Here is a 12,989-nt window from a genome sequence, read left to right on the forward strand (position 1 = left end):
ATGTCAATGCTGAACCAAACAGTCCTGACCCCAGTCTCATTTATTCTTAATGGGATCCCAGGACTGGAAGACATGAACATGTGGATTCCCTTCCCATTATTCTCCATTTATATGGTGGTTATGGTAGGGAATTGTGGGTTGCTTTACCTCACCTGCTATGAAAATTCCCTGCACAGGTCCATGTACTACTTCTTTGCTATGCTTTCCCTAACTGATCTTGTTATGTGCACTTCTACAATCCCTAAAGCTCTCTGCATCTTCTGGTTCCATCTTAAGGAAATCAGCTTTAATGAATGCCTGGTCCAGATGTTCTTAATCTATGCCTCAATAGGGATGGAGTGTGGTATGCTCATACTCATGGCCCTGGACTGCTATGCGGCCATCTGCTACCTTCTGCACTACTCAACTATCCTCACCAATCCTGGCATTGCAAAGGTTGGGCTTGCTACTTTTCTGAGAGTAGTGATGCTTGTCACTCCCTTGACTTACATCATCAAGAGACTACCCTACTGTAGAGGGAATATACTATACCATACCTATTGTGACCACATGTCAGTAGCCAAGTTATCCTGTGGAAATATCAAGGTCAATGTTATCTACGGACTGATGGTTGCCCTCCTATTTGGTGGCTTTGACATCCTGTGCATCACAATCTCCTACACTATGATCAGCCTCTCTTTAGCAGATGCTCCACAGAAGGCCTTCACCACTTGCACTGCCCATATCTGTTCCACTGTTTTCTCCTATAGCCCAGCCTTCTTCTGCTTCTTTTCCCACTGCTTTGGGGGTCACAAGATCCCTCCTTCTTGCCACATCATTGTGGCCAATATTTATCTGCTCTTGCCTCCCACTATGAACCCTATGCTTATGGAGTGAAAACCACGCAGATATGAGACTGTGTCATAAAGATCCTTTTGGGTTCTATGAACATCAAATCCCACATCTTATGAAAAGGATATTTGTAAGGGAAGGGAAGAGAAAGGAAGGAGAAAAGAAACAAAGAAGGGAAGGGCATCTACAGCAGGAAATATGGGGAAAGAGATACTTCTATTGTCTGTTAACTCGGGGTCTAATAGTGCCTTCTTGAGAGTACCATTTTGTCCATGAAAAGGGAGGGTGTTGAGTGGTGCATTCTTGTTAAGTGTCTTCGGAATTTCAATGTCATTGGCATCCCCACAACTTTTTATGTGAGTTTTTCATCTCCTCCGTGAAAGACTGGTATCATCATTAACCAGGTTTCTGCAAACAAAAATATAAGAAGATGATTGAGGGATATGAAATCAGCTATGATGGATGCCTGATGGAAGGCAATCATCCACAACCAGAATCCAGTTTGCCCTATTTCCAAATAGCAATCATAATTTCCAGTTTGAACAATATTGTCACTTGGATTTGCTATATTTTAAATTAATTGCAAAGATTGAAATTTTGACTTCCTTGTCAATTTGGATGCCTTTTTATTTCTTTTTATTGTCTGATTGCTGAGGCTAGGACTTCTAGTATTATGTTGAACAACAGTGGTGAGAGTGGACATCCCTTAGGGGTCGTGTTCCTGACCTTAGGGGAAAAGCTCTTAGGTTTTCCCCATTGAGGGTGATATTCACTGTGGGCTTTTTGTATATGGCTTTTATGATATTAGGGTATGTTCCCTCTACCCCACACTGTGGAGAGTTTTAAACAAGAAAGAATGCTATATTTTGTCAAATGCTTTTTATGCATGTATTGAGAAGATCATATGATTGTCCATTAATGTGGTGTATCATATTGTTTGATTAGCAGATGTTGAACCACCCTTGCAGCCCAGGAATAAATGGTGAATAATCCTTTTAATGTTGGATCCCATTGGCTAGTATCTTGGTGAAAATTTCTGCATCCATATTAATCAGGGATATTGGTCTGTAATTCTCCTTTTTGGTAGAGCCTTTGTCTGGTTTTGGGATCTAGTGGGAATGCAAGCTGGTACAGCCACTCTGGAAAACAGTATGGAGGTTCCTCAAAAAGTTAAAAATAGAGCTAGCCTATGACCCAGCAATTGTAATGCTAGGTATTTACACAAAGGGTACAAACATAGTGATCCAATGGGGATCAATGTTTATGGGGGTCCAACATGGGGGTTGAATATTTATAGCAGCAAGGTCCACAATATCCAAAATATAGCAAGGGCCCAGATGTCCATCAATAGCTGAATGGATAAAAAATATGTGGCATGTATATCAGAATATTACTCAGCCATCAAAAACCGAAATCTTACCATTTGCAATGGAATGGATGAAACTAGAGGGTATTATGCAACTTACTGAATAAGGGAAGGTATTTGCAAATGATATATCTGATGATAGCTTAATATCAAAATATAAAAAGAACTTACACAGCTCAACACCAAAAACACCAATAATTATATTTTTAAAAATGGGCAGAGGACCTGAAGAGACTTCTTTTTTCCAAAGAAGACATATGGATTGCCAACAGACAGACATATGAAAGATGCTCAACATCACTTATCATCAGGAAAATACAAATTAAAACCACAATGAGATATCACTTTACACTTATAATAATGGCTAAAATAAAAACACAAAAAGTAACAAGTGTTAGAGAGGATGTAAAGAAAAAGGAGCCCTCATGCACTGTTGCTGGGAATACAACAACAGCGACTTGGTGCAGCCACTGTGGAAAATGGTATGGGGTTTCCTTAAAAAATTAAAAGTAGAGTTATCATATGATTTGGCAAATTTCACTTTTTGGATTTACCCAAAGAAAACAAAAACATTAGTTCAAAAATGTATGCACTTCTATATTTATTGCAGTATTATTTACAATAGCCAAATTATGGAAGTAACCCAAGGGTCTATTAATAGATGGATGGATAATGAAGATGTGGTATTCATTACATGTATGTGATATTATGGAATATTCCCCAGCCATAAAAAAGAATGAAGTCTGGCCCTTTACAACAACATGGATGGATCTTGAGACTATAATGCTAAGTGAAATAAGTCAGTTAGAGAAAGATAAATACCATATTGTTTCACTCATATATATAATTTAAGAAACAAAACAAATGAGCAAAGAAAACAAGAGACAAACAAACAAAAACACCCTTAAAAATAGAGAACAAACTGGAGGTTTTCAGAGGGGAGATAAGTAGAGAGGTACACAAAATAGATAAAGGAGATTGAGAGTACACTTATCTTGATGAGCACTGAGAAATGTATAGCATTGTTGAATCATTATATTGTACATCTGAAACTAATATAACACTATTAGTTATACTTGAATCAAAAAATAAAATTATTCAAACAGAAAAAACATAGGGAGATTTTACATTATGCTTTTCCTTAAAAACAAAACACTTCCAGGGCACCTGGATGGCTCAGTCAGTTGAGTTTCTGCCTTAGGTCTAGGTCATGATCCCAGGGTCCTCCGGGATCCAGCCCTGAATCAGGTCTGTCTGCTCACCCAGGAGCGTGTGTCTCCTTTTCCCTTTTCTGCCACTCCATCTAATTGTACACACACACTCTCTCTCTCTGTCAAATAAATAAATAAATAAAATCTTAAAAAAAATAAATAAAACACCCCCCCAAAACACTATCAAAAAGCTTTCTTTAAAGAGAAATCTATCCTAAAAGGTAGACATTTAAATACATTTATGCCTGAATGTAATAAGAGCTTAGCTCCATCAAAGCCAGATTAGCTAAATGATATGATTTCAAAACTTTTCCCGAATTACATTGCTGGATTTGACTGATCTCAGACTGACTTGGGATTTATGGCTCTAGGGAACTGGCTTTCTCTCCACAAGGCAGGCCCCTGAGTTTCTCTCTGTTGATTATAAAATCCTTAAGTCCACCTGCAATGCCCATACTCCATCTATGTTTATCCTGAAGTCCACTACTTGAGACAAGCCAAGTGCAGCACCCCCATAGTAAGTACATATCTAGGGGCAGAGCCAGTCTTTTCATCTTCTGCAGAGATTTTGGGATGCCTTCTTTAGAAGAGAAGTGCAACTGCATCATAATCTCCAGTGACCCAATAGAAATCATGAGGTGCACTTTGCCAAATCAACTTAGATTGTGGAAAATTTTACCAAACTTGGTAGGACAAAAATACCCTAATATGTCAAAAAAAAATCACAGGAATTTATGTTAATACTGATATTCTTTAGAATCATATTCACTGTTTTGTCAATTCTCTTTTATTAGATACTTCACGTCTTTACAATTCTTCAGAAAATTTTCCAAAATCAAAATTTAGTTGGCTGTTTCAGAAGTTGTCAGCCTCCTTTGGGTTTCTATACATATTCATACTCATGTTTTTCTTAGCTTTTTAACTCTTAATAATGTGCCTTATGGTATCAGGCCCTAATGACTACTGTCCTGACTGAAGAAGACGAGCCATCCAGGACCTCACTTAAAATGACCACATAAATATTAATTATCCTATTTTGTAAGGATTTTACTTTATGTTTTTAAGATTTTATTATTTATTCATGAGAGACAGAGAGAGAGAGAGGCAGAGACACAGGCAGAGGGAGAAGCAGGCTCCATGCAGGGAGCTGGACGTGGGACTCAATCCCAGGTTTCCAGGATCACGCCCTGGGCGGAAGGCGGTGCTAAACCGCTGTGCCACCGGGGCTGCCCTATTTTGTAAGGATTTTAATAGAATTTAAGTCTTAACCAAACCCAGGAACTAGAAACGAATTATCTCATTTTATAGTTTGGAACTGAGGATCCCACAAGCTAAGGTAATTTTTCAAGTCTTTCAAGTATTTTTTTCCAAAGCCACATGGGAAATGCAGCTTTTCCCAAAGCCGCATTTTCACTCAAAATAGTTGAATGCTGAACTATAAGAACAAGACATTTCAGTGTGGCTTACAATAAGAAACTGTATAATTGAAAGGACACTCTGTTCCTCCTAAATGTCTGGCAAAATATATTCATTTTTAACACAAATCAGTGAATAAATAAATATAATCCACTGTAAGAATACATTACACTGTATGTTAACTAACTGGGATTAAAATAAAAAATTAAAAAAAAAAAACCAAAGTCAATGCAAATGGAAAAAAAAAAGAAGAACACATTACACAGTTGTCTTCCAAATAATTTTTCATGTTTTAAAAAGTTTGTCTTAAAATTCCTGGTATTTCAATCTAGATGATTTTATTTTGAACTTTTTTTTTTTGTTTACTAACACATTAGCCTCTGGATCTCCAGTATATTGATGAATGCAAACTGAGGTAGTGGGCACCACTGTCTTGTTGATTTAAATAACTTGTCTTTGAATCTTGCTAGATAATACTTGCCAAATTCCTTTTTAAATAGCTATTACGTTTTCAATAGGTAGATGTTAGATAGATAGATAGATAGATAGATAGATAGATAGATAGATGATAGATAGATGATAGATAGATAGATGATAGATAGATGATAGATAGATAAAATCAAATACTTCTCTGACACAACTGACCTATACTTCTCTGACCTACTGACTTCTGGGTGTATGTCTAGACAAATAAAAAATAGTGTCTCACAGACATATTTATACATCCATGTATAATAGCAGCATTATTCACAATAGCTAAAATATAGAAGTAACCCAAAGGAACACCGACCAGCGAATGGATAGCAAAATGTGGTGTGTGTGTGTGCGCGTGCTCATGTGTGTGTGTATGTGCAGAATGGGATATTAAAAGAGGAGATTCTGAAATGTGCTATATGGGGATCCCTGGGTGGCGCGGCGGTTTAGCGCCTGCCTTTGGCCCAGGGCACGATCCTGGAGACTCGGGATCGAATCCCACGTCGGGCTCCGGGTGCGTGGAACCTGCTTCTCCCTCTGCCTGTGTCTCTGCCTCTCTCTCTCTCACTGTGTGCCTATCATAAATTAAAAAAAAATTTTGAAATGTGCTATATGGATGGACTTGAGAACATTATACTGAATGAAATAAGCATTCACAAAAAGACAAAGACTGTAAAATTCCACTTAAATGAGATATTTAGTAGTCAAAAATTATAAATACAAAAAGGGTGGTGGCCAGGGGTTGGGGGGAGGAGAGAATAAAAAGTTATTGTTTAATAGTTATAGAATTTAAGTTTCATAATATGGAAGGAGTTATGGGAATGGATAGTGGTTGATCACAATAGGAATTCATTTAATGTCATTGAACTGTGCATTTTAAAATGGTTAAGGTAATAAATATTTTATTTAGGTTTTACCACAACAAAAAAAATGAAGAGAAGGTACAGACTATATATTCTCTGCCCCCAAACATACATTTTTAAAATAATATTTTAATGTAGTGAATTATAGCTAATATATTTCTAATGCTAAGTTATATTTGGTATATATATCTATTTTTGCATGCTGCATAGATTTTCAAATATTTGAAATTTATAATCAAAATAGTCCTAAAACATTTCTTTTTGAAATGTGTTTGCCAGTTTGAAACTGTCTTAGTTAAGCTGTTAGAAGGTTTTCCTCTTTTTATTATTCCTCGAATAACTACGTAGGATAATAATTATATCTTCTAAGAAGTAAATTTTGTTTTAAGATTTAACTTAAGAGTTAATATTAAATCCTCTGGCAAATTCTTCTGGTATTTTACACATTTTTAACTTCTGTTTCAAATTATTTATCTGTTTAGTCAATATACTTTTATTCTCCTTAAGATACTGTACAGTTTCAGGGATACCTGAGTGGCTCAGTCAGAGTCCTGGGATCCAGCCCAACATGGTTTTCCTCAATCAGCAAGGAGTCTGCTTGTACCTCTGCCCCTCCCCTAGCTTGTGCTCTCTCCCTCCCTCCCAAATAATAAAATCTCAAAAAATATAATTTACTGTACCTAAGTGTTTAATTTTGATTCATAAACTCACTATAACCTCTAATATTTTAAAATAATTTTTCCAAATGCCTAATCTCAACTTTTTGTTTTCAATTGAATATCTTAGATTGTGCCTATTTTTTTAAATTTAAGTATAATTAATACAGAATTTTACATTAGTTTCAGATGTACAATATAGTGATTTGAAAAGTCTGTATGCTATCCTTGCTCAACACAAGTGTAGCTACTGCCACCATACTTTACTATTACAATACTATTGAATATATTCCCTGTGCTGTGCTTTTCATCCCTGTGACTTATGCATTCCATAACTGGAGGTTTGTATCTCCCAGTCTCCTTTACCCATTTTTTGCTCATTATCTTATCCACAAAATTGTGCCTATTTTATGACTCTTTAAATATATCTTTCATTTTTTGAGAATTCTTATTTTTCTTATTCCACTACTGTGCTGCCTTACTTTTTATTGTTTTCTTTGTTAAATCTGAAGTTAGTTACTATCATGACTTGTATTAACTGATTACTCTAATTCTTGTCTGTAATATGTGCATTTAAAGTTACAGATTTATTGAATGTTTACTAAACTTACAGATTTATTAACATATTCCCAAAGTTTTAAGTTTCTCATTATTATTCTATTCTTTCTTTTTCACAACTTCAATTATTACATTATATTTGAAATATTTATTGTTTAATACTATTACTAAATCTTTCCAAATATATCCATCTCTTTTGTCTCTTTTATGGTCTGTGTGATACTAACTTTTTGTTACTTCTCATTTATGATCTAGAACATGACTGATATTGTGTGCTTAAAATGGTCTGTAATCTATTTTTTCATGTAGGTTTATACATAAACTATTTGATATAAAATTGTTAATACTGATATAGATTTATATTATTATAAATTTTGTTTGCATATTTGTTTCAAGAAATATATTTTAGGGCAGCCAGGTGGCTCAGTGGTTTAGAACTGCCTTCAGCCCAGGGCCTGATCCTGGAGTCCCAGGATTGAGTCCCACGTCAGGCTCCCTGCATGGAGCCTGCTTCTCCCTCTGCCTGTGTCTCTGTCTCTGTCTCTCTCTCTGTCTCTCATGAATAAATAAGCAAAATCTTAAAAAAAAAAGAAATATATCTTAAAATTTCTTGTCCATCTTAACTTTAAATTTGTAATTTTCTACTTGAAATTCTTTCAAGTTAAGATTAGGTGTTTAGAATCAGATGAGTCACAAATATTATATTATCTTATCAATTGTTCTATACCTCAGTATATAATTATTATTTTTAACTGCACTAAGTGCTATAAAAATACATGATACAGATTTATTAAATTGTTTTGTCTAAGAATACTGGATTCATTTTACACATGTGCTTTCCAACATTGTATTCCTAGTATCCCTATTATGCTGAGTGAAGTAAGTCAATCAGAGAAGGACAAACATTATATGTTCTCATTCATGTGGGGAATATAAATAATAGTGAAAGGGAATATAAGGGAAGGGAGAAGAAATGTGTGGGAAAAATCAGAAAGGGAGACAGAACGTAAAGACTGCTAACTCTGGGAAACGAACTAGGGGTGGTAGAAGGGGAGGAGGGTGGGGGGTGGGAGTGAATGGGTGACGGGCACTGGGGGTTATTCTGTGTGTTAGTAAATTGAACACCAATAAAAAATAAATTAAAAAAAATAAAGCTACTAAACCTAAAAAAAAAAAGAAAGAAATAGTATGTAGTTTTTTTTTAAAAAAAATTAATCTGAAAATGCCTTCTTTAATTGGCAAATGTACTCTATAATAATTATTGCATTTGTAGATGTAATATGAATTGTCTTTATGCTAATACACATTATTTTATTTTTTGATTTTATTTTGGTTTTGACAAAATATCTGTTATTCTTTTCTAACCCTTTATTGTTTTGACATGATTCTCCCTTACTATCATTCCTTTACATTCTTAACATACAGTCATATGTTAATATATGTGTTGATACTTCAGACTCCCTTATGAATAATGCAAGAATCATAGGCATATAAGCTGTCTAATCCTCTTCTAATATTCATTCATATTACAAATATGTACAGAGTGTTTAAGTGTCAGGCTCTTGGAGTAAAACAATGTTATAAATGACACAAATACCATGCATGCCTTTGCTTTCTGAGGAGATAGGTATATTGACATAATGAACTAGAATATATATCTTTGATCCTTTAGAAAGTTAGAAACTGTCTTTTAAGTAAAGCCTAAGCTATTCCATTGCTCTGAACTGATGAAGGAATCCCACTATTAGTACTGAAAATAGCATGCCCAAAGCTATTTCTCTTCTTAAGTGTGAGTATTAAGATACCAAAACACAGACACTAGAGCTTTTATCCTATATAGTATATCTTCAAACTATTATGGCATCAGTTTGCAATCTTAAAAATCTTAATTAAATTTATCTTTTCATTTCATTCTCAGGCTTTTTTAATTTCAAATTTTGTATATTTGTCAAAATATTGTATTTTCTCAACAATTAAAAATTCTTAGTTACATCTTAATTGATTTTCTTAGTTCATTATCTTATAAGGAATATAGGATGCCATTATCTGGATTAGATGAATATACCCACCAGACTGTATCAACATTACCTTTCTATATATAACTTTAATTCACAGTAATTTTTAAATATATTTTACGTTGTATCCTTAATATATGAAATACTCAAGAAGAAATAGTTAATAGCACACGTTTTGAAGGAGCATACAATATAATCTGCCTTCATTTTAAAATTAAAATATTAATAAAATACTGTATCAAAAAGTGTCTTATATAGAGAGTAATTTGATTTTATCAGAACTTCTCAGCAAAACATTGATCCCAAACTCATTAGATCGTCAGTTTTTGGGATTTTTTTTCACTTCTGCTTTATTAATTATAATGTGACTGTCTAGACTTTTTTTTTTGGTTTTTATTTATTTTATTTTATTTTATTTTATCCTTTTAAGATTTTATTTATTTATTCATGAGAGACACAGAGAGAGAGAGAGAGAGAGAGAGAGAGAGAGAAGAGAGAGAGAGAGAGAGAGAGATTGAGGCAGAGACACAGGCAGAGGGAGAAGGAGGTTCCATGCAGGGAGCCCAACGTGGGACTGGATCTGGGTCTCCAGGATCACACCCTGGGCTGAAGTCAGCGTTAAACTGCTAAGCCACCAGGGCTGCTCCTGTCTAGACTGTTTAAGCCATGTCCAAATAGAGGAAAGTTACACAGAACCAGAAAGAACAGACTTCAAAATACTAAGATTTCCAAACCATATTATCGCTTTCATAGTTGCAAGGCTTTAGACAGCTAACCAGCATTTTGGACAACACTGTACTGTTTATAAAATTGACATACTAACTGATTAATGCTAACTGATCTAATGCATTTTAATAACAATTAAATAGTTCAGAAATAATCAAGTCTATGAATAAAGGAAGTTTATATGTATAAACATATATTCTATAACCTAATCTGTCATCTGAGAAGACTCAATGCTTGAAAGCCTCTATTCTGAGACTTGCATTTGGTCTACAAAGAAAACAATCCATTAGCAAAGTCAAACTTAAAGACCAGGCTATAATATCAGATGGTTTTCTTTTTGTCAAGCTTCCGTGACTTATTATGGAATACAATAAACATGATCCAGATTACTATAATGTTCTATTCCTCAACAATGAGACAGTAGAAATCTTATGAACCACCTTATAGAGTGTTTGTGATGATTAAATGACTTACAATATAAAATGCACAGTTCCAGTTTCACAATAATATCCCATAAATATTAGTAATGGAATGAGAATAATGAACATGAATCTCCCCTTCAGTATCATCAACCTAGGTAATTCCTTTTCAAATATTGTCTAAGTGTCTGTTCAACATAGTAACTTCAAATATGTTTTTCTCTTAGTGAAGGATGTTCCAGGATCTTAGACATTCCAACATCTCTAAGTTCCAGGTCTCTGAGTTCATTCTGATGGGATTCCCAGGCATTCACACCTGGCAACACTGGCTCTCCCTGCCCCTGGCACTACTTTACCTCTTAGCTCTCACTGCCAACATCCTTATCCTGATTATCATCAAACAAGAGGCTACACTGCACCAGCCTATGTACTATTTCTTGGGGATCCTGGCTGTGGTAGACATGGGACTGGCTACCACCATCATGCCCAAGATTTTGGCCATCTTATGGTTCAGTGCAAAGGCCATCAGTCTCCCTGAGTGCTTTGCTCAGATGTATGTCATACATTGTTTTGTGGCCATGGAGTCAGGTATCTTTGTCTGCATGGCTATAGACAGATATGTAGCCATTTGCCAACCACTACGTTATCCATCAATAGTTACTGATTCTTTTGTCGTCAAGGCAACTGTGTTCATGGCACTCAGAAACAGTCTGGCCACCATCCCAGTGCCAGTGTTGGCTGCTCAGAGGCACTACTGTTCCAAGAACCAAATTGAGCATTGCCTATGCTCTAATCTTGGAGTCACTAGGTTATCCTGTGATGACAGGACAATCAACAGCATCTACCAGGTTCTTTTGGCCTGGACACTGATGGGGAGTGACCTGGGTTTGATTTTCTTATCATATGCTTTGATACTTCACTCAGTGCTGAAGCTGAATTCAGCAGAAGCTGCATCCAAAGCCCTAAGTACCTGTACTTCTCACCTCATTCTAATCCTGTTCTTCTACTCAGTTATTATAGTCATTTCCATCACCCACAGTGCAACAATGACTCTTCCTCTCATCCCAGTTCTGCTTAATGTACTACATAATGTTATTCCTCCTGCCCTTAACCCTATGGTATATGCACTCAAGAACAAGGACCTCAGGCAGGGCTTCTATAAGGTTCTGAATCTGTACAACAAAGGTAATTAACACTGAGAATGGGCTCATTTAGATAATTCTCCTACATATGTTTAATTATATTTGCCAATCATTACACATGGCTGAAGATGTAAGAAACATATACCCTGGCAAATTTTCAGTTAAGACTCTGTGGTGAAAATGAAACTTCAAAAACAGAAGTGAACTAATATTTGAAATTTTGGTTCTCAGGAAAGACCTTCATCATAGCACAATGATGTTGATTGTCTCAAGGAATCTATGGGAAAAGAATTACCTAGTTGCCCTGGCTAGAACTTTAGACAATATTGAGTAGGCATGATTTGAGCAGATATCTGCCAATATCTTCTTTTTAATTGGAGCATTTAATCCATGTACATTAATTTGTTTACTGATAACATAGGTCTTACTCCTGCCATTTGTCTTTTTGCTTTTTAATGTGTCATATCTCTTTAAATGGACAATGAATTGGAATAGATATTTCTCTATAGAAGATGTACAATGATGATCAACCACATGAAAAGATGCTCAACATCATTAGTCATTAGACAAATTCAATTAAAAAGCACAAGATAGCACTCAATCCCCTAAACTGGCCTTAATTCTGTGTTATTGTAGTTGTTATTGAAGTATAATTAGCATACAGTGTTATATTAGTCTCAGGTATACAATATAATGATTCAATAATTTTATACATTGTTATAGATCTACCCCCTCTCTATTACCTTCCCTCTGGTAACAACCAATTTTTTCTACATACTTAAGAGTTTGTCTCCATTTTCTTTGTTTGTTCATTTGTTTCTTAAATTCTTTATATAAGTGAAATCATATGGTATCTGTCATTCTCTGTCTGCCTTATTTCTCTTAGCATTATACCTTCTAAGTCCATCCATGTTGTTGAAAATGGAAAAATCACATTCTTTTTTATGACAAGCAATATTTCATTGTATATATACACTACATGTTCTTCATCCGTTCATCTATTGATAGGTACCTGGGTTGCTTCCATATCCTGGATATTGTAAATAATATTGCAAAAAAACCCATACAGGTATATATATATATATATATATATATATATATATATATATATATATTTGAATTTATACTTTCATTTTTATTGAGTCAATACCCAGTAGTGGAGTTATGAATTATTTGGCAATTCTATTTTTAATTTTTTGAGGAACCTCCATACCGTTTTCCACAGTGACTGCACCAATTTGCATTCTTACCAGAGGTTTTCTTTTTCTCTTGTACTTCAAAAACTATAAAACACTGATGAAATAAATTGAAG

General features: G+C 34.9%; 2 protein-coding genes across 2 annotated transcripts; both read left to right on the top strand.

Annotated features, from left to right (window-relative positions):
* Window positions 1-876, top strand: LOC112667525 (olfactory receptor 52N4-like). Its single transcript, XM_025459259.2, has one exon. It carries the CDS (start codon window positions 1-3, stop codon window positions 874-876), a length of 876 nt encoding a protein of 291 aa, XP_025315044.1.
* A 9,892-nt stretch (window positions 877-10,768) lies between these two features.
* On the top strand, window positions 10,769-11,728 carry LOC112667376 (putative olfactory receptor 56B2). The gene has a single exon (XM_025458954.3). The coding sequence runs from the start codon at window positions 10,769-10,771 to the stop codon at window positions 11,726-11,728; it is 960 nt and encodes a 319-aa protein (XP_025314739.3).
* The last annotated feature ends 1,261 nt before the right edge of the window (window positions 11,729-12,989 follow it).

This window comes from Canis lupus, chromosome 21, assembly GCF_003254725.2.
Source record: "Canis lupus dingo isolate Sandy chromosome 21, ASM325472v2, whole genome shotgun sequence".
NCBI classification, from domain to species: Eukaryota; Metazoa; Chordata; class Mammalia; order Carnivora; family Canidae; genus Canis; species Canis lupus.

What these genes read in the sequence shown, in the direction of transcription:
- LOC112667376 (XM_025458954.3), top strand. Translation starts at nt 10,769, where the DNA reads ATGTTCCAGGATCTTAGACATTCCAACATCTCTAAGTTCCAGGTCTCT.
- LOC112667525 (XM_025459259.2), top strand. Translation starts at nt 1, where the DNA reads ATGTCAATGCTGAACCAAACAGTCCTGACCCCAGTCTCATTTATTCTT.